Source organism: Pogona vitticeps, chromosome 1, assembly GCF_051106095.1.
Source record: "Pogona vitticeps strain Pit_001003342236 chromosome 1, PviZW2.1, whole genome shotgun sequence".
In the NCBI taxonomy this organism is placed as follows: Eukaryota; Metazoa; Chordata; class Lepidosauria; order Squamata; family Agamidae; genus Pogona; species Pogona vitticeps.
In genome coordinates this window covers 305,510,716-305,531,643 of record NC_135783.1, presented here as the reverse complement: position 1 = coordinate 305,531,643, position 20,928 = coordinate 305,510,716, and the positions used below count along the sequence as shown (strand labels likewise).

Below are 20,928 nucleotides of genomic sequence, written 5' to 3'. Positions count from 1 at the left end.
TAGGCTTCATCTGTCAAATTTAAAGTTTGTAAAATGGCGCCTTTGACTGTTTCATACTGAGTTGCTTCTTGTGTAGATAACGTATCTACTACTTCTTGCAACACTCCGGTTAAGCATGGTATTAAAATTAATGTCCATTGCTCTTTCGGCCATCCAGCTGCGGTGGCTACTCTTTCAAAGGTATGCGGATAAGCTTCTGGGTCATCTGAGGCACTCATCTTCTGCATCCGTATTGGTGTGGGACCGGCCACCCATGGGTTCTTCACATCTTTCTGTTCACTTTTGGCCTTATCTTCTCCTACATTCAATTGTATCAACTGACGTGTTAATAACGTTTGTTGTTCTGCTAAATTCTCGATCAATTTCGCTTGGCGCTGAACCGTTTGTCGCAACTCTTTCATCTCTTCGTTTCCTGCCATAGGGGCCGCCCCACGTTGGGCGCCACTGTCAAAAGGTTCGCCTTTCCCTTCAGGCAGCCCCTCCATGTCAGTAGGAAATAATAAAGGTTGAGTCTTTATAACTTTAACAACAGAACTTTTATTGCTTCTTCCACTCTCCAGCACATCCTTTAACGGTTCCAACGGTTTACAACTTGGCAACACAGCCTCATCAACATGCTCCAAACATTGAACATAGTCCCAAGGGGTTAACGGCGATGGGCCCCAAAGGGTTTCTTGTAACCCCAGTGAGGGGGTGGGGGACTCCTCTTGGCACAGATTGTCCCACAACATTTATGCCGAATCAACCCCCTCTCATCCGGCCCCTCCTCGAACTCTCCCCTCTTCCCACCGTGCTCTCGCAGCTCTTCTTCTTTCCACGGGGCCACGGTCACTTTCCACTCTTGAGTTGGTGTAGGCACAGGTGGGTAATGGTGAAGTGAGGGATCCGGCAAAAGTCCTCCCACTCGCAGGTTTGGGAAGTCTCTTAATAAACCTTGGGTACGAACTTTCTCAAATGCCTGTCTTTTCTCATCTCTCTTCTTCCTCTCATATTCCTCCTCCACCGCGCTAAACCACACTACCCCCTCCTTCTCCTTCTCCTTGCCTCCAACTGTCACTTCTGACTCCTCCCACTCCCCTTCAGCCAAGCACACTTCCACCTTTACCTCCCCTTCTCTCCCTGTTAACCCTTTCCTCTCTTCTTTATTACTTTCACTGCTATCCAGCTGTTCTTTCTTTCCATCCTCTTTTTCTTTTGTCTTCTCTGCGGACGGCACACTCTCTCTTTCTACACCTTCACAGTTACTGTACTATTAAGCACAGATTGTTATCTCTTTAGTGTTAAATAATCACCTGACTTCCCCTGTAAGTGTTGAAGTTTTAATGGTTAAGTAATAATTAATGGCTGATGCAACACCCTAATGGCTGCACATTTATACATTTAACAAAGTCCTGAAGGCCATTTTTTTCAAAAGAAAAACAAGTTCAGGAGGAGCCCATTCTTGACAACTTGGTGGAAGAGGATGCTTATTTTTTCCCAAGCAGGGGTTCCAGATATTTTATCCTGATAAACACACTCCCACAAAGCAGCCAGAGCAGACAGTTAAAAGTTTGTAAAGCATAAGGGTTTTGGCAGGACCATTCTCTATCGATTTCTGGGCTTCTGGTTTTTAGGTTCTTCCTTAAGTGTTGCTTGTGTGTGTTGAGAGAAAAGGATTTCTTTCATAACTAGACAGGCTGTTTTTATGTGGAAGGAAAAAAAGAGGCCAATACTTGTCAACACTGCTTCAACTTCACTAAGGAGGCTTATCATAACTGGTCTGGTAGATGAAATTAACTTCTGTGGGAAAAGTCCCCACCTCCACATGTCCACCGAATATCCTCCTTCCATGTCCATTTTAACAATTTGTAAGACTTGGACCTCTTTGTCATTACTGATCATTTTATATGAAGAACCATTATGGATCAGAATATTTCAGCCTTAATCTAAATACTCAACTGCTCTACAAAAAAAAATCTGACAACTCCAAGAGGTGTCTTTTTTAAAAAACTATGTTGTTCTTGCTATGAGCCATCGAGGAAGATTTATGGTGATTCTATGAATTAATGACTTTCAAAAGTTAGGGCTTTCTCTTTTCCTACACTCTTCAACTTTTCCTAGAATTACTATATTTTCTACTAAGTCTTGTCTTCTCATGGTGTGTCCTAATGCAACAGCCTCAGTTTAGTATTTTTTTTCAAAAATTATTGATTAATAATTTATTTAACTTAAATATTGCTCCATTAGTGCAAGCACTACTATGGGCAGTTTATTAGATTAAAACTTAAATCCCTCAAAACCCCACAATAAAAAAACACTGAAAACAATTTAATGATAGATGGACAGTAATTAAATCATAAATATGAATAGCCCTGTAAAATCTAGAATTAATTTAAAAAAAAACAAAACACATTTTAGTGCATCCAGGACATCCGTTTATTAAAGGCAGCTCGATATAATTCGTTTTTTATCAGCTTTCTAAACCTAAGGAAGGATATCTCTGGCATATCTCTGTTATCATTTTGTTCCAGGGACTAGGGGCCACAACCAAAAAGGCATGATTTCTTGTATTTGCCTTTTTGACTCCTCTTCGTATAGCCAATTTAACAACATTGATTTAGATGAGTGGGTAGAACAGGTAGTGGATGTTTCAACAAGTGTTGAGATCCTAAATCATTAAGAACTTTATAGGTCATAACAAGCACTTTGAACTGAGTCTGGAACTTAACAGGGAGCCAGTGATGGGGCACCAAGACTGGGTGTATATGATCAAATTTACTTTTAGTGTTGTTGTTTAGTCGTTAAGTTGTGTCTGACTCTTCATAACCCCATGGACCAGAGCACGGCAGGCCCTCCTGTCTTCCACTGCTTCCCGGAGTTTGGTCAAATTCATGTTGGTAGTTTCGATGACACTGTCCAGCCATCTCATCCTCTGTCGTTCCCTTCTCCTCTTGCCGTCACACTTTCCTAACATCAGTGTCTTTTCCAAGGAGTCTTCTCTTCTCATGAGATGGCCAAAGTATTGGAGCCTCAGCTTCAGTATCTGTCCTTCCAGTGAGCACTCAGGGTTGATTTCCTTTAGAATGGATAGGTTTGTTCTCCTTGCAGTCCAGGGGACTCTCAAGAGTCAAATTTACTAGTCCTGGTAATTAGTCTGCTGGCTGCACTTTGGACCTGCTAAAGTTTCTTGCTGTTGTCAGGGGCAGTCCTACATAAAGAGCATTATAGCTGCCTGTTTTTTAGATTACCAAAGTGTAAATCACTGTTGCTAGGCATTTCCTATCTAGGTAGGGGTGCAACTGGGTAATCAGCCAAAATTGATAGAAGGCACTCTTGGCCACAGGAAATATTTGAGTCTCAATAGAGAGCGCTGAGTCCAAGAGTAACCCCCCAAGCTGCAGGCCTGATTCTTCAAGGAGAGTGTAATTCCTCTGAGGCCTGGTATATTTCCCTTTAACTGGTCTAACAATCCACTTAAGCTCTCCATCTTATATTGATTCACTTTTAGTTTATTGGCCATTGTCCAGTCCATTGTCGAAGTTTGGCAGGACTCAAGGATCTGTACTGCACTGCCTGCAGAGGAACAAAGAGAGAGAGAGAGCTGTGTGTCATCAGCATACTGGTGACAATGAACCCCACATCTCTCTTTGACTTTTCCCAGTGGTTGCAGAAAGATCCAGGAAGACCAAGGTTACACTCCTCCTGTCTGCTTCCCTGAGGAGATCATCTTGCAGGACAGCCAATGCTGCTTCAGTACCATTGTGCAGCCTAAACCACAAATTAAATGGACCCAGACTGTCACTTTCTTCCAAGAAAACCTACAACTGGTTATCTACCACCCCCTTGATTAACCTATGCAAAAAAGCAGAAGAATATTTGAGACAGCTGTTTAGTTGTTCAAATCATTATTGCCAAATTAGTTTTCTAAATAATAGGGTTTATTATAGTTTATTCTATACAGGAGGTCACAAGACCTTCCTGAAGAGAAGCACTGATGACATGAATATCCCATTCTGTCATAGTATCCCTGGCAGATGTTAATAGCCAAGATGGTAGTAGCTTTACACTGTGCAAGAAGGTGTTTAGGAGCATTTGTGTTAACTGTCCAGGTCACCTCTGAATACTAGCCACCCCGAGTAGACATGGTCTAGAGGGGCAGGGTATAAATTTAATAAATAAATAAATAAATAAATAAATAAATAAATAAATAAATAAATAAATAAATAAATAAATAAATAAATAAATAAATACAGTGGTGCCTCGCACAACGAGTGCACCGTAGAGCGATGAATTCGCTCTACGGTGATGCTTTTGCGATCGCTAAAGTGATCGCACAACGATGGCCCCAATGGGCGAAAATCGCAGAGCGAAGGTCGGTAAGCTGCTCGCTTACCGACCTTCGCTTTGCGACCCGCCGATCAGCTGTTCGGCGGGTCAAAAATGGCCGCTGGAACAGCCGAAAGGGGCCAGGGCGCAGCGTTTTCGCGCCCTTGGTAAGCAAGGGGAGCACGCGAAAATGCTGCGGAAGCCCCGAAATGGCTGCGCGCAACCATTTCGGGGCTTCCGGCAGCGTTTTCGCGCACTCCCCTTGCTTACCAAGGGCGCGAAAACGCTGCGCCCCGGCCCCTTTCGGCTGTTCTGGCGGCCATTTTTGACCCGCCGAACAGCTGATGGCAGCCATTTTGGCACCCTCGTTCTGCGAGGGGAGGGCGTGAAAATGGCTGCCGCCTATGGAGGAACTTTGCTGAACGGTGAGTTTGAAAGCCATAGGAACGCATTGAACAAAGTTCAATGCGTTTCTATGGCTTTTTCCCTCCCACACAGCGATGTTTCCCACAGCGAAAGTTAATCCGGAACGGATTAACCTCGCTGTGTGGGGCACCACTGTAAATAAATACTAGTGAAAGATCTGGCCTTCAACAGCAGTGCTAAACAGATCAGCTAGGAAACCTCCATTCTGTAAACCTATTGGATCCATCAGTCTTTAGGAGCAGACTATTCTAATATGTCCTTTCATCCCATGGAGTGGCACTGCTGTACAGAGTCCAAATTTCAGCCGGTGATGATCTAACTACGAGTAGGCTGAAAGCAGGCTGAAGACTCAGTGTTTACCACTTTCTGCCCAGACATGAATACCATGCCTAAGGTGTGTCCTGCCTCATGTACAGGATCCATATTGTGTGGGGACAAGCCCGTGAACAGCATGGAATCCATGAACTCCAAGACTGTCCAGCAACCTGTCTCTCCTCTTGGATAAAGTTCCCAGAAGAGTCTCAACAGCACACTGGAGACTCTTCTGCTAGGGAAAGCATTGGGTTACAGGGTGCACAGTACAGTAACATGATTCCACTGGTCCAACATGAGATGAAGAAGTCATTCCAGACCTGGGCTCAAATGGGCAGAGAGGTATTGCTGGCATTAATAGATTTCATGTGGACTATGGCAAAAACCCCTCCCAACCCCTCTACTCTGGCATGGTGCTGAATTGGGAGCATTACTGACAAAGGTGACACCACCTTCCTTGCTCACTCAGATTTCAGTGACACAAACCATTGTTGCCTCTAAGAAGAGTTCTGACTCAATTTGATACAGTATTGTAGTTCAGTTTGTCTTTTTGTAATAATATAATATATCATTGTGTGCTGTGAAGTCAATTCTGACTTAATGGCAGCCCTTTCCAGACATTTCAAGGTAGAGAATGCACAGAAATGGTTTACTGTTCCTGGGGGTATGCTGGAACTGTTTGACAGGTTTGCTTTTCTCTCAGAAGGCACAGTGGAGAATCGATCTTTGGCTTTGCAGTCAGACACCTAAACCACGGAGCAGTCACCGAAAAACTGTTTAAGATTTTGACCCTATTTATGTCACCTTTTGCTTCCCACCTGTCCTGAACAATATTTCTTCATCCATCTAGGTTTTTCTTTAGATTGAAACAGTTGCCTTTTTGCATTTTCCCTAATAATACCCCTGGTTTCTATCCATAGTTCTTCTAATTCATGGTCGATTGAGTTTAGTAATGCAAATATGTTCCTTGCATGGACTTTCAATTACTCAAAAACGTTAGTTAAATTTCATTTTGGCACTATAATTCCTCTAGCATTACTGGGGTTTACGCTAATTTCTGTTATTAACTGCTTCTGGTCTTGATTTGGAAGAGATAATACAGCTTCTCCACCTACTTCTAATTATGTAGTCTATTTGATTTCTGTATTGGCCATTTGGTAATGTCCATATGCACAGTTGTCTGTTCCATTGCTTGAAGCATGTGTTTGCAATAAACAGGTTATTCATAAACTTATATGGATAATTTTCCTGCTTCCTTTCTAATGGCTAGACCATAATATGCAGCCATATTTTGTTCTGCTCTCCCCCCCCCCCCCATATTTGTGTTTGAGCCACCTTTGATTATCAGCACATCATGTTATGGTGCATGATTAGTTTCCTTCTGAACACTTGCATAAAAGCAATTGATTTCTTCTTCACTATCTGTAACTGGAGCATAAAGTTGAATGATTGTTAGGTTGATAGGTTTTCCAAGAAGTCTGGCTGGTAATATTTAGTCAGATTTTGTATTTTGCGTTACATTTTGCCTCAATAGTAGAGTCACCATCACAGTCCAAGATATCCTAGGCAGCCTCTCCCCAGGGGCAAGGGCACCAGTAGCCAGCCCACCACATAGAGTGTAGGAGAACAGATCCAGAACAAGGCACTGAGATGCAGGAGGCAAGCAGAGGCAAGAGCCAAGACAGGAACAGAAGCAGGTGCAGGAACACTAGAGTCAAGATGCAGAGATATAGGAATACTGGAACACAAGGACTCTGGAGCAGCAAGGCAGTTGTCGTTTAGTCATTTCTGACTCTTCGTTACCCCATGGACCAGAGCTCGCCAGGCCCTCCTATTTTCCACTGCCTCCCGGAGTTGTGTCAAATTCATTCTGGTAGCTTCAATGACACTGTCTAACCATCTCATCCTCTGTCATCCCTTTCTCCTCTTGCCTTCACACTTTCCTAACATCAAGGTCTTTTCCAAGGAGTTTTCTCATGAGATGGCCAAAGTATTGGAGCCTCAGCTTCAGGATCTATCCTTCCAGTGAGCACTCAGGCTTGATTTCTTATAGAATTGATAGGTTTGTTCTCCTTACAGTCCAGGGGACTCTCAAGAGCCTCCTCCAGCACCACAATTCAAAGGCATCAGTTCTTTGGCAGTCAGCTTTCTTTATGGTCCAGCTCTCACTTCCATACATCACTACAGGGAAAACCATAGCTTTGACTATGCAGACTTTTGCTGGCAAGGTGATGTCTCAGCTTTTTAGGCTGCTGTCAAGGTTTGTCATCGCTTTTCTCCCAAGAAGCAGGCGTCTTTTAATTTCGTGGCTGCAAGGCAGTAAGCACAGCAAAAGACCTTCATTACTGGGGCAAGTTCTGGTAGGGAGAACCACTCCTTAAATAGGCCTTCCCTCCAGGTTTCCAGGTGAGCATCATGAGTGGCCCAGCACCTGCTACACAGGCCAGGGCCTGAGCCTGCACCAGGCCATTCCTGGGTCAAGCTGGCCCCAATCCTGCAGCTGCCAGGGTGGTACGGGCCAGATCCTGACAGTCACACAGTTTCTTCTGAGTTTTCCATTTTCATTGAACAGTTCAAACCGGCTCTGATTTTCTGTTCAGGGTCATATAGGCCTCTGGTGTTCTCTGAAAAATCTACATATAAACAGGTTATAGTCTGGAACACAAGGACTCTGGCCTTCTTTTGTCAACAATACTCCATTGAATTCCTCAGTAGAGAAGCCTAGAATTGTGCTATAAATGTATCTGTGAAGATTCTCAGTCATTCAGGTGAGGTTATCTGGAAGTTGAGTCATGGCAACTGGACTTCTGTCTTATTAGGTTAAAATGTTGAAACTCATCCAAGTAACTTCTTCAGTCTGAGGAGAGTTGGTAGGAGACTCCTGATATATCCTCCATGTTGGTTTCACCAAGAAGATAGGTGGTTTAAGAGAGGGGTCAGGGAGACCATACATGTGCATATAGAAAATCCCTTACTCAACAGGGGTGGAGGCCTTAGATACAATCTGTCTCCTATTTATCATGCTCTTTCATCCGTCCCCAGAAAGATCAGTACCATACACCAGAAAGACCACTGTTAATGACTGTTGACGACCCATGACAATGGTGGAGAAGGCCTGCAGGAGCGGGATTTTCACTCACCCCCAGTCCTTTGTCCATCTAATGAGACTATTTAGAGCAGGGGGAAGTGAAACCAATGTGGAGGATATATTAAAGTTCTCCTACCAACTCTCCCCACATTGAAGAAGCTAAACGTTTCAACATAATAAGAAAGAAATCCAGTTGCCATGACTCAACTTTGAGATGTGCTATAGTTTGCCTGCTGTGGCCAGTCTGCAGTAAATACCACTATCATGCAGAGATGTTATCATTTCAGATTAATATGTTACTGAATTTTCAACTGGGGGAAGATTGTCCTTGTCCAGATGAGATTCGGGAAGACCTGTATGAGTTTCATGACTATCTTCTAATCCATTGCGGTAAGTGCCTGTGTTTCCTGGCTGAAGCACATTTCTGGCATTTTGTTTCTGCAACAATACTTCTTGCGAATGTTTTGTTTTTACTGTATTTGCCATAATATTACTAAAGCACAGCGAAATATGAAAAATAAAGCATGATAGTTAATTAGAATGGCCACCCCAAATGTTCTCTGATAGGAAGCAAACCACAAATATTTGCAGTCAAAAAGTTGTTGTTGTTCATGTGTGTGTGTGTGCGTGTTCGTGTGTGCATGCGTGTGTGCATGTGTCAATGCATGGTAGTGGGTCTCAAAGATTTGATCAGTTTGTAAATCAAGTAAATTCAACGTACATCAGAGAAAGCTGCTTATATTAGTGAACAGCAAGTACTTCCTTCTGTTGGAGAAATAAATACAACATATTTCTGGAAACATTAATAATTCAGGCAACGTTTTTCTGCATTACTAACCTAAGACAGTCCAGGTTTCCCTAAGAAGAATCCACTGGGTGTGTGCGTGCAAAGTGTATAAAGATATCTTGTGCTGTGCTGAGACGTCCTTGAACAAGGCTTCTTATCAGCTTCACCTGAACCTCAAACTCTGAGACACTGTAGTCTATATCAATTGTTGTCATAGCTTTGTTACAAATATTTGTGGTTTAAGGGTTTCAGGTTTTGTTCTTTGTTCTGACTCAAAGGAATTAGTGATGAGTAACTAGTGTAAGCAATATTTTAATTATTTTATTTTACCTTATTGTTTGTTCTAAAAGGTGCTACTGTCTGATACGTTCCTGGGTTATCAGTTTAAATTAAGTGAGTTCTGGCATGACTTAGAATCTATGTGGTATCAAAATAAGTTTATTACCTATTAGGTATACCATTAGATGAAGAAGAAATAGAAAGTGAAGATACCTCGTGGACTGGCAAACTGCGTTCATTGATATATAAAATAAAAGGACCACCAAAAACAGAGGAGAGAGAGACTACAGAAGAAGAAGAAAAAAAATATCCTAGTAAGAGCTTGAATTCTTATTCAGAGTATTGCCTTTTATTTTATTTTTTGTTGGAACTTAATCCAGACAAGTTACAGGTGCTCCTGGTCAGTCAAAAGGCAGTTCAAGGAGTAGGGATTCAGCACTATGATGGATGGGGTTACTCACACTGAAAACACAGATGTGCAGCTTGGAGATGCTTCTGATTTTATCATTGAGCCTGGATGCCCACTTTTTAACTAGTGCCCCAGTTGCACTTTTTCCTGGAGAGGTCTGGTCTGGCCACATTGACACATGCCTTCATACCTTTTATTATTATTATTATTATTATTATTATTATTATTATTATTATTATTATTATTATTATTATTATTATTATTATTATTATTATTATTATTATTATTATTATTATTATTATTATTATTATTATTATTATTATTATTATTATTATTATTATTATCATCCCGCCTATCTGGTCGGGTCAGGACCACTCTAGGTGGCTAACAACATAAATACTACAATAAAATTGATATATAAACAATTATTAAATGATAAAACATTACACAAGGTGGGAGGAACGATAAGAGAGGAAAAAGAGTGTCAGTGGGCGTCAGGTATTTTCTGATGGGAAGGCCTGCCGAAACAGCCTTGTTTTTAATTGATTCTTAAAGATACCCAACGAGGGGGCCACGTGAATCCCAGGAGGTAAGTTGTTCCAAAGGCAAGGAGCCACCGCCGAGAAGGTCCGATTTCTTGTCTTTTCCTTCCGGGCCTCCCTTGGTGTTAGGCTCCTCAGCCTCACCTCCTGACACGGGTAGATCTTGGTGGGAGAAGGCGTTCCGCCAAGTATCAAGGCCCTAAACCGTTTAGGGCTTTGCACGTGAGCATCATCACTTTGAAGTCGATGCGGAAATGGATAGGCAGCCAGTGCAGTGCGGCCAGAGTGAGTGAGATATGTTGGATTTTTTTCACTCCACTAAGTAATCTGGCCGCCGCGTTCTGCACCACCTGTAGTTTCCGCAGCAGCCTCAAAGGTAGCCCCACGTTACAACCCAACCTTAGTTACAACCCAACTGGATTACTGTAACACATTCTATGTGGGCCTTCCTTTGGAAAGGCTTTGGAAACTTTGGAGGGCCCAAAACCCTTCAGCCAGATTGTTAACTGGGGCTGGTTTCAGCAATCACATCCTTCCTGCCCCTTCGCCCCCCCCCCCCCGTCACTAAGCTTTCCCTTAGTGACTAGATGTCTAAGTGCGGCTTTAAAATCAGGATGTTTTGTTCTAATCTATTTTAATAATGTTTATATTTAACATTTTTAATATCATGCATATATAATTCTTTAAAAATATTTGAATACTTTTTTTTTATCTTTCTCTTGTAATGATGTAAGCCACCTTAGGTCCTTTTATAGAGAAAGATGGAGTGATATATTTTAAATAAATAAATATAAACTTCGTGGTGCACTGGTTAAACTGAAGTACTGCAGCCCAAACTCCTCAGTCCCAGGCAACCAGCACAAGGTTCATGTTTCTGAGGTTGGTAAATTGAGTACCCAGCTTCCTAGATGGGAGGCAATGTGTAGCTTGCATAATTAAATTGTAAACTACCCATAAAGTGCTTTAAGTGCTATGGGATGGTATATAAACAGTACATTTTTAAATAAATAAATGCAAGGAGATCATTTTGACTGACAAGATCCTGATTTGGAACTAGATTATCTGAAGCTTCATCTCTTTTCATGTGAATCTGCACTTCATTTATTAATCATTATTGGAAAACCTGTTATATGCCCCACTACCTAAAAAGGGTGGATTTGTGTGCAATTGTGACAGATTTTTATTATTACAATAAAATTTGTCATACTTTTTGTGATCTTCTCATCCTCCTTTAACTCCACTGTTACCTTGTGATTCAGCTGCTTCTATGGTTGGTTTCTGATGTGTTTATATGCTGAAATCTCATTCTAAATTATGCAGATAACTTTTTAAGGCAAATTTCTGTAAGTTAAGACATCTCCATAGATCTTTTTGTTGCATGCCGAGTTGTGTGACCCAGAATGTTTGCTTCCAAAAGATACAATCTTTGCATAGCTGCACAACAAGATTTAAGCCACAGAATATTTTTATTGTTGATCTTGATGACGTTAGTAATACGTTTTTCCACTCACTATTTTTCATGCCTTATTGCCTATTTATATTTCTTTTGTGGATGTGTGTGTTTCCTTCTGTTTTGCTCATTTGTACAAGGCTCCTTTTACTTGAATGAATTTTTTTTCTGCAATAGTTTCCTAGCTTGTTAACCATGCTGATGATCTCCTGGACTTTGTCTTGTTTTTCCTGACCTGTGATATACATTATAACTAGATATCAATTATTATGGTCTTTAATAACTTCAAGACATTCCAATACAACTTCTCTTTCAATATCTTTTTACCCAGTCTTCTCATTTTACAGTCTCTCTCTCTCTTTTTCTTTTGAACTTACATAAGTTGCATATAATTAAATTTGATAGTGCCATGCTGTCTGTGTCCAGTCTGTTCAACTAGAGTGTAAATCACATCCATGACATAGTTGGTATGGTGTTTAAAGTATTAAGAAATTTTATCAGTTTGTTTTGACCAGAATACATATTTATCTTGTCAAAGGGAGGGTAACTGAAGTCATCCATTATTGTAGAATGTCTCCTTGGTTTTGTTTTCTTACCATGAACATTTTGGTTAGGCTCATGGAAGCACGTTCCCAAAACTGAATTTTTTGGGGGGGCTTAATCTTATCAGTTTCTAAATGAGTTTGTCCTTTTTCAGTTTTGTAGTTTGTGCTCTCTTTGGTGTACAGAGGAACACCACCTCCCTCTTGCCATTCCCTGTTGTTACTATAGATCACAGGTGAGAATATGTAGCTGGAGAGTTGCATGTGATTAATTAGGGGCTTTTTTGTGGCCACCTGAAAGCCCCAATTTAAAAAATAAAAATAAAAGCTAGAGAAGATTTTTTGAAAGCCCTACTTCTGCTCCTGGGGACCTCCAGGAATTGTGAGTTTTTCATCCGGATCTCAGGAAATCTCCTAAAGCCCACAGTGCAAACCTGCCAAAAACAAAACAGAAAGTAACTGTATTTATTTATTTGATTATTTGTTTATTTGTTTATTTGTTTAAATTGGCAAGCACTGTTTAGTCACAAATATTTATGGACCTGGAAGAGTTCGTTATTAATGCTGACCACATTATGATGAGTATCTCCATTCTACCATGTTTCTGTTATTTAGCTTGAAGGCTTCTTCCATTAGCAGAGAGTACATCTATATGTGTTATTCTTCTCTGAATGTCTGTCAGATGTATATTCCTTCTATGTCCCTTTGAACTCTTTGACCGGCTGTCATGTTCCACCATATAAAGGTAAAGGTTCCCCTTGACAATTTTTGTCCAGTCATGTTCGACTCTAGGGGGCGGTGCTCATCCCCGTTTCCAAGCCATAGAGCCAGAGTTTTGTCCGAAGACAATCTTCCGTGGTCACATGGCCAGTGAGACTTAGACACGGAACGCTGTTACCTTCCCACCAGGGTGGTCCCTATTTATCTACTCGCATTTGCATGCTTTCGAACCGCTAGGTTGGCGGGAGCTGGGACAAGTGACGGGCGCTCACTCCGTCGTGTGGATTCGATCTTACGACTGCTTGGTCTTCTGACCCTGCAGCATAGGCTTCTGCGGTTTAGCCCGCAGCGCCACCACATCCCACATCCCACCATATGCTCATGGCCTAATTTCACCAAATACACATCTGGATGTTTAGAAAATTTTTTTATCAGGCCAGGGAACTGGGGGGCAATTGAAAATGTTAATGGAATTATAGGAGGGATGTCTTTTTTAGGCATAATATGATGTCAGGTTTCCAAGTACAGTACGTTTTGTTTAAATGTGGGTTATCTTTCAAATCACTAGTAATATAAACTATGCTGATCATATCTGTGCAATTTTTTCCCTTGAGTTCTTACTGAAATTCTTCAAGGCAGCCATCAATCAATTAGAGATAATTAGTACGACACATACAGTTCCATTACAATGCTTAATGAACTGAATAATAATGAACAAAAATAAATATGAATAGAACTGTGCTAGACTCTGCTCCTACTTATTTTGCAATAGTACTTTTCTTTAGAACTTCCAGTTTCTATTGGGGCATCTTCACTGGAGCTGTGATAATTTTGGAAGCAATCTAGAATCTATGCCATTGAATTATGTAGCTTGAGTCTCCTGGTGTGTTGAGTTGAGAAGATGATAAAAATGCTGCACACTACAGTGGGGACTGCGTTAGTAATCTTGTTAGCTGCTCAGAGTAGACTCTGGTTTAGATGGGCGGGATATTAAATAAACAAACAAACAAACGAATGAATGAAAGGGGAATGCCTCTTCCTATGCCACATTTAATAATTACTAAAACCACTTCCTCTCATGTGGGAGATTTTAAAAAGTTGGCCACTTGGCAAAAGGCAGTTGGAACATTGTACCAGTAAAAAATGAAACATGCTGTACACTTAATATGAATGCTTAAGAAACAACCCAGGGAAAAATACTTTGAGCAAGCAAGCAAGCAAACATTGTAGAAAGAAATTGTAGCAAAAAAGAAGTTATTCCCCTTCTCTTAAGAGCAAAAAAGTGGGGTGAAGAGAAAGAGAGAAACAATGCTTTTATTATTTAGAGAACTATAATCCTGTACAAGTTTTTTTCCTAGGGCTAAATGCCATTAAACAGCGGCAAGTGCTTCTGAGTAAATAGGTATTTGATGAGATAATTAGTCTGATTTTTTTAAAAAAATGCTTTCACCCATTTCTGCCTCTCCGGATGCATTAAATCCATTGGCAAGGGCAAACCCTACTTCACAGCTACTCACCCTTTTGCCTAGCAAACTACAGTATTTAGAAATGGAGAATTAGAGGGAAGGAGGTGCTCCAGACAGTAAGATTCTTTCTTCTTGTCTTAGTCACTGCCTTATACAAATCTACAACTGCTGAATGAAAATTAGAGGTGACTGACTCACACACACTGTAGGATTTACAGAAAGAACAAGAAAAAGTCTGTGTGGTCCTCAAAATTACAAAAATGTAAGAGTGGGTGATACCTTTTATTGGACCACTAAAAACCAAACAAATGGTGAGTTTTCATGGAGAAAATTCTACTTCTCCAGGCTTATTGCAACCCCTTCATGGACAGTGCAGAGAAATTGCATGTGAGATTCGAAAAATTGGGGGTACATGCCTGTGAGAGTTATGTCAACCCTCTGAGCCTGCGGCCTCAAGCAGCATGGTTTGGAATGTTTCCTCTCCTCTGTTAGGACCAAAAGGCTACCAATTACAATTAGCACTAAAAATCAGTTTGTTTTATTTTTAGTGGTCCAATAAAAGGTATCATCCACTGTAGGATGTAGCAAGAGAGAAACACGTAGCAACAGCAGAAATATGAACTTAAGATGAGGTAGTATCCCATTTGCCCTAATGGTCCAAATTTCACCAGTTGAAAGATGTGAATTTCAGTAAGGATTTATACGTTAGGTATTCATCGTCTGCACATAGATAAATAGTATGTACTATTGTTACTGTGTGCCATCAAATGACATTTTACTTAGTAGGGTTTTCAAAATATGTGAGATGCTGTACTTGTAGAGCGGTTTTACCATTTCCACCCCAATGAATTTCCATAGTTCAGCAGGGCTTTGAACCCAAGTCTCCTGGGTCCTAGTTGGCCCCTCTTTCCACAGTACCACATTGGGTCTCTTTTACATTTTCTCTGCCTACCAATCTAGTTGGTAGCTGTGTTAACGTGCAGTCAAACGAAGAAAGAGCTCACATTTGGAATCATTTGTGGCATGGTCTATGTGAGCTATGGTACTGTGCAGCTTGCCCAAAGCCACACGAGCTGGCTCTACTTGCAGGAGGCACAGTGCAGAATCGAACACCCAACCTCTGCCTCCACAGCCAGATACCTAAACCACTGAGCTATCCATCCAGATAATATAGGTCAGATTTTTCCTACCAAGACTGCATTCCAGCCAAAAATATTTTACAAGATCTATTCCATGACTAAAGTAAGCATCACATCAGCTGTAATGTAGAATGTGAGTGTCTGTGTGTGCTGATTGATTGAATAAACCCATTGGTGCATCAATTCTGTGCATCCTTTAAAAAATTTTTTCTTTAAACCACAGCTGTTTTATTTTGTTGTAAATGCAAATTTAGTTGAAAAAATGCATTAAAAACTTCGTAAAATTTCAGACTCTACATTTTGGCAACATGTTTTTAAAGCAGTCTGTGGAGAAGAAAAGATGTATAACAAAATAATTATGGTGAATTTCTTGCTGAAATATGCAGATAGGAAAACTTGTCTTGGCTAGTTAAAGAGTTCCTAAGATTTTATATAGGACTGAAGACATTAAAAGCAAAACAAGCAAAGCGTACTGCTTATATATCGCCCCATAGCAGTTCAAGCACTCTTTGGGTGGTTTATAAGTTAATTATGCAGTCTACACATTACCCCTCCCCCCCAGCTGGGTACTCATTTTACCGACCTCAGAAGGCTGAGTCAACCTTGAGCCGGCTACCTGGGATTGAACCCCAGGTCATGAGCACAATTTTGGCTGCAGTACAGCAGTTTAACAACGGCGCCACAAGGCTCAAGTGAGTTGTTAGAGGCAGCTGTAGACTGAACATATGTTTGCATTTGTTATTGTTTACTTTTTGCAAAGCAAACAAAGTAGAGTGTATAACGGAAGAGCATACCCTAGTGGTCTAATTGGAAATAAAAAGCCACTAAGATAGATGGAGGAATTTATTTATTTTGCATTCATCCCAAGACAGTAATTTGCTTTAATAGTGTCTGCCTGCTTTTAGCATCTCTTCATTAGTTGTTGTGAGATTTCAGTTAGTAGAACAGCTTTGTTGTTTGTACTAAAAATCCCAGTGGCAGTGAAAGCAAGAAGAATACAAAAGTATGTGGCTGCAGTCCTATACACATTTTTTTCTGGGAGTAAGCCTCATACAACTGAATTGAAATTATTTATGAATATATGTGCAGGATTTGGTTGTAGGAGAGGTGAAAATCATGATGCCTTCTTAGGCAGATCTAATAGAAACATCAGTATACTAAGTGAGCAGGGACCCATATAATTAATCATATCCTGAGCAATTAAATATGCTTGTTACCCTCTAAGGCAGATATCCCCAACCCCCGGTCCATGGCCTGGTGCCAGTCCATGGCCTGAGCTGCACCAGGCCACGGAGACAGGCCTGTGTGGTCGCTGTGCAGCCATTTGTTCATGAGTACGAGAGCGCCCGCACAAGCGCCACACTGCTGTTTGCGCATGCACATGCGCACGTGAGGGAGAGCTCATCCGTGCAAATGCACGAGTACGGGGGATGCCATGCCTTCCCCAGCCTGTCTGTGGGGTGAAAAAGGTTGGGGACCCCTGCTCTAAGGCCTTCGGCATCATTCAAATCTGGATGTGAAGTAGGACAAAGATTTTTGTGAAAGCCTGGAAGGCACCAATCTGTATAAACAAGAGAGAGAAACTAGGCAATACGTTATTGGAAATGGAGATACTGAACATAACATACTGGTGATATCATGTAACGGTCACCTTGCAAATTATTAGAAGTACAGTGGTGCCTTGCTTAGTGACATTAATCCATTCCAGGAAAAACATTGTTAAGGGATTTCGTCACTAAGCGATTTTTAAAAGCCCATAGAAAAGCATTAAACCATGTTTAATGCGTTCCTGTGGGCTCAAAAACTGACCTTATGCGAAGATCCTCCATAGGGGCAGCCATTTTCGGTGCCTCTAAAGTGAGGCCAAACAGCGGTTGCCATTTTGTTTTTCCGGCAGCCATTTTGGAACCGCCGATCAGCTTTGCAAAAACGGGGTGTTTGCGATGATCGCTTCCACGTGATCATCGCAAACACCCCCTTTTCGCACAGCTGATCGGCGGGGCTTCAGGATGATGGGGAGAAGCGCTTCTCCCCATCATCCCGAAGCCCACATTTTCGCCCAGCTGATCGGCAGGGCTTCGGGATGATTGCGATTTTCCCCCATAGGGAACATCGCAAAGCGATTTTCCCCCATAGGGAACATCGCAATGCGATCGCAAAAATGATCGCAAAATCTTCATCACTATGCGGATTCGTCGTTAAACGGGGTGCCCGTAAAGCGAGGCACCACTGTATTAGCAACAGTGAAGAAGCAAAAGTTAAGAGTGACAGGAAAAGGGTTGGGATTACCAAAGTAACTTTTCAGTTTCTGGTGCAGAAAGGAAAAGAGAACTACAATGATAATCCGTGGAAAGAAACAGAAGAGAACATCAAATAAGGAAAAACAAGATTTATCTTCTACATCATCTAAGAAATCAGAGGTCAACAGGGGAATAATTAACTAATTGAAAAAAAAAATAAAGAGAAGATTGAAACAGTGGCCAGTGCCTTCTTATAGAGCTCAACATGTACAGCAGGATTGACAACACTAGTAGTAAAAGATTGCCATTAAAGAAAGAGGTTACAGGCATACACACACTAAACTGGGCAAAGTATTTTGGAATAATGGTTGTTCTGGGTTTTTCGGGCTCTTTGGCCGTGTTCTGAAGGTTGTTCTTCCTGATGTTTTGCCAGTCTCTGTGGCCGTCATCTTCAGAGGACAGCAACCTGTACTCTGGTCAGGTTGGAATAAATAGAATAGAATAACACTTTGTCATTGCTTGTGCAACAAAATCACCAGAGTGCGATCCAGACAGTGCATCAAAATACATTCACATGCAACCCTACAATAAATCAGATTAAATATTAACTGAATTTAGCAAAGATGTCGCCCTTGGATAAAAAATGTTTTTAAATCTATTTGTCCTTGTTTTAATAGATCTCTATCCTCTTCCTGATGGCAGTAGTTCAAGCAAAGGGTGTTCAGGGTGGGAAGTCCCCTTTATAATATTTTGTGCTTTTTTAAGACAGTGGGACCTGTACAGTTCCTCCAAGGTGGGGAGGGGATACTCAACAATCTTCTGTGCTGTATTAATCACTCTCTGGAGTGATTTTCTCTGGGCCACTGTACAGCCCACAGATGCACTTATAGTATGACAATATATTTTGTATTGAGCATCGATAAAAGGACACCAACAGTCTCTGAGTGATGTTATTCTTCCTAAGCATCCTTAGAAAGGACAATCTTTGTTGAGCCTTTTTCAGTACCTCTGAGGTATTTACTCTCCAGGACATATCTCCTCAATATGGACACCCAAAAACTGAAAAACCCTCAGTCTTTCTATCTAGTCTCCACTGATGGATAATGATGGAATATCTATCCCCTTCTTCCTATAATCTATTACAGGCTCCCTAGTTTTTGAAGTATTTAGAAACAAGTTATTCTCACTACACCATTTTACTAATCATTCCACCTCGTCCCTATAAGCAGAGTCATTCTCCTCTGAGATGAGCCCTACTACTGAGGTATCATCTGTGAACTTAACAGTGGTATGGCTGTTATAAGTAGAAATACAATCATATGTATATAGGGTATAGAGCAGGGGACTCAGCACACAGCCTTGCGGTGAACCAATAGTAAGGCTGAGAACCGTAGATATATTTTGACCTATTCTAACCCTCTGATTGTTCAGACAAACAACTGTCTATCCACATGCAAATGCAATATGGAAGTCCCAAATCTCTTAGTTTAACCACCAGCCTCTGAGGCAGGATGGTATTAAATGCTGAGCTGAAGTCCATAAAAAGCAGCCGTACATAGTTCCCCTGCTGCTCCACATGTGACAATGCAGTATGAAGGACTGGAGCTACGGCATCTTCCGTTGATCTATTTGCTCTATATGCAAACTGGTTGGTATCAAAATTCTGGGGGAGAGATGATGTAATATGACTTCGAACCAGTTTTTAAAAACATTTCATCACTACTGAAGTGAGTGCAACCGGTCGGTAATCATTTATACTGGTAATGTGAGATTTCTTGGGCACAGGAACAATAGTGGAACGCTTCAGACAAGATGGAACACTTGATTGTAGCAAAGACTGGTTAGATATTCTAGTGAAAACTCTGGCCAGCTGGTTCGCACAATCCTTCAACACTCGTCCAGGCATGCCATGAGGTCCAGCAGCCTTCCTTGGATTGACAGCTTTCAGCACGCACCTCACCTCATGCTCTTCCACTTTAAGAATGAAATTGCTATGAGCTGGGGACTGAAAAACAGCCCTGGTTGATGTTTCCCCTCCAAACTGAGCAAAAAAGATGTTCTGTTCCTCTGCCAATGCTGCATTACCCACCACAGCTCCAGTATTGGCCTTATAGTAAGATGCTGGATTCCTTGCCACCCTTGCCTGCTATTACTACTGTCCAGATGGTCCTCAGTCCTCCTTTTATAGTCTAACTTGGTCTCTCTGATGCCTCTTCTTAGGTTAGCACGGGCCATACTATAAATGGCCCTGTCACCAGACCTCAAGGCAATGTTCCTTTCCCCTAACAGCTGCTGTACTCCCTTAGTCATCCAGGGCTTCTGATTGGGGTAGACCCGGATCTGTTTGTCCACTGTGACAGTATTTATGCAGCTTCCAGTACAGTGGTGCCTCGCTTAACAATGTTAATTCGTTCCAGCAAAATCGCAAAAACATCATCATGAAGCGTATTTGTTGTTATACGGGGTAATCGTTAAGCGGGGCACGACTGTGTAACACATGACACCGTCCATGAACATCTCCAGGTCCTGATGTTCAAAAAACTCTCAATTAGTCTGATCAAAACAGTCCTGCAGCTAAACAGGTCAGTTTAGACTTTATTATATGGGTTAATAGCAAGTACATGTATGATAGATGGCATTCAATGGACAAACAATGGACAAACCAGAATCAGAACCTGTGTTTTGAAATGGGATTGCAAACCTGGATTTGGGGACAAGATTATATGACATGATAACAAAATTAACAAGTCGTACTCTTGGCTAATTCTGCACTAAAATTTGTTGGAGAAAGGAAAGGTGATATTCAGAAACCGAGAACTCACTGCCAGACTAGGGAAGAGTAAGGGGCTACAGATAATGCATCCGAAACTCTTCTGCGATGGTAAAAATGTTAAGGGATGGCACAGAGCAACCCAAGAACCCAATCAGAACTGTTTTTATATAGCACCATTTAGCTTTGTCAAGAGAACCAGTGTAATGTGTAGAGGATAGAGTGAGAGACAAGGACTCAGGAGGCCTGGGTTCACTTCCGAGCTTGGAAACGTGGATGATGGTGGTGATGGGTGGCAGTTGTAAAATCACTCATTAAATATGCCACATAGCTTAAAAACCCTTTTGGGATCACCATAATTTGAATGTGACTTGACAACACATAATACAGAGCTTGTCAGGGAACATGAGGAATGAAGGAAGTGATAGCTGCCAGCTGACGACCGCAGCTTCT

General features: G+C 41.4%; 1 protein-coding gene across 1 annotated transcript in view; it reads left to right on the top strand.

Moving 5' to 3' along the window:
* Positions 1-20,928, top strand: part of RYR3 (ryanodine receptor 3) — a 420,504-nt gene that overhangs the window by 187,669 nt on the left and 211,907 nt on the right. The window contains exons 37-38 of the mRNA XM_078391770.1: positions 8,419-8,521; positions 9,371-9,511. Coding sequence (XP_078247896.1) covers positions 8,419-8,521; positions 9,371-9,511 — 244 coding nt within the window. The remainder of the gene's footprint in view (positions 1-8,418; positions 8,522-9,370; positions 9,512-20,928) is intronic.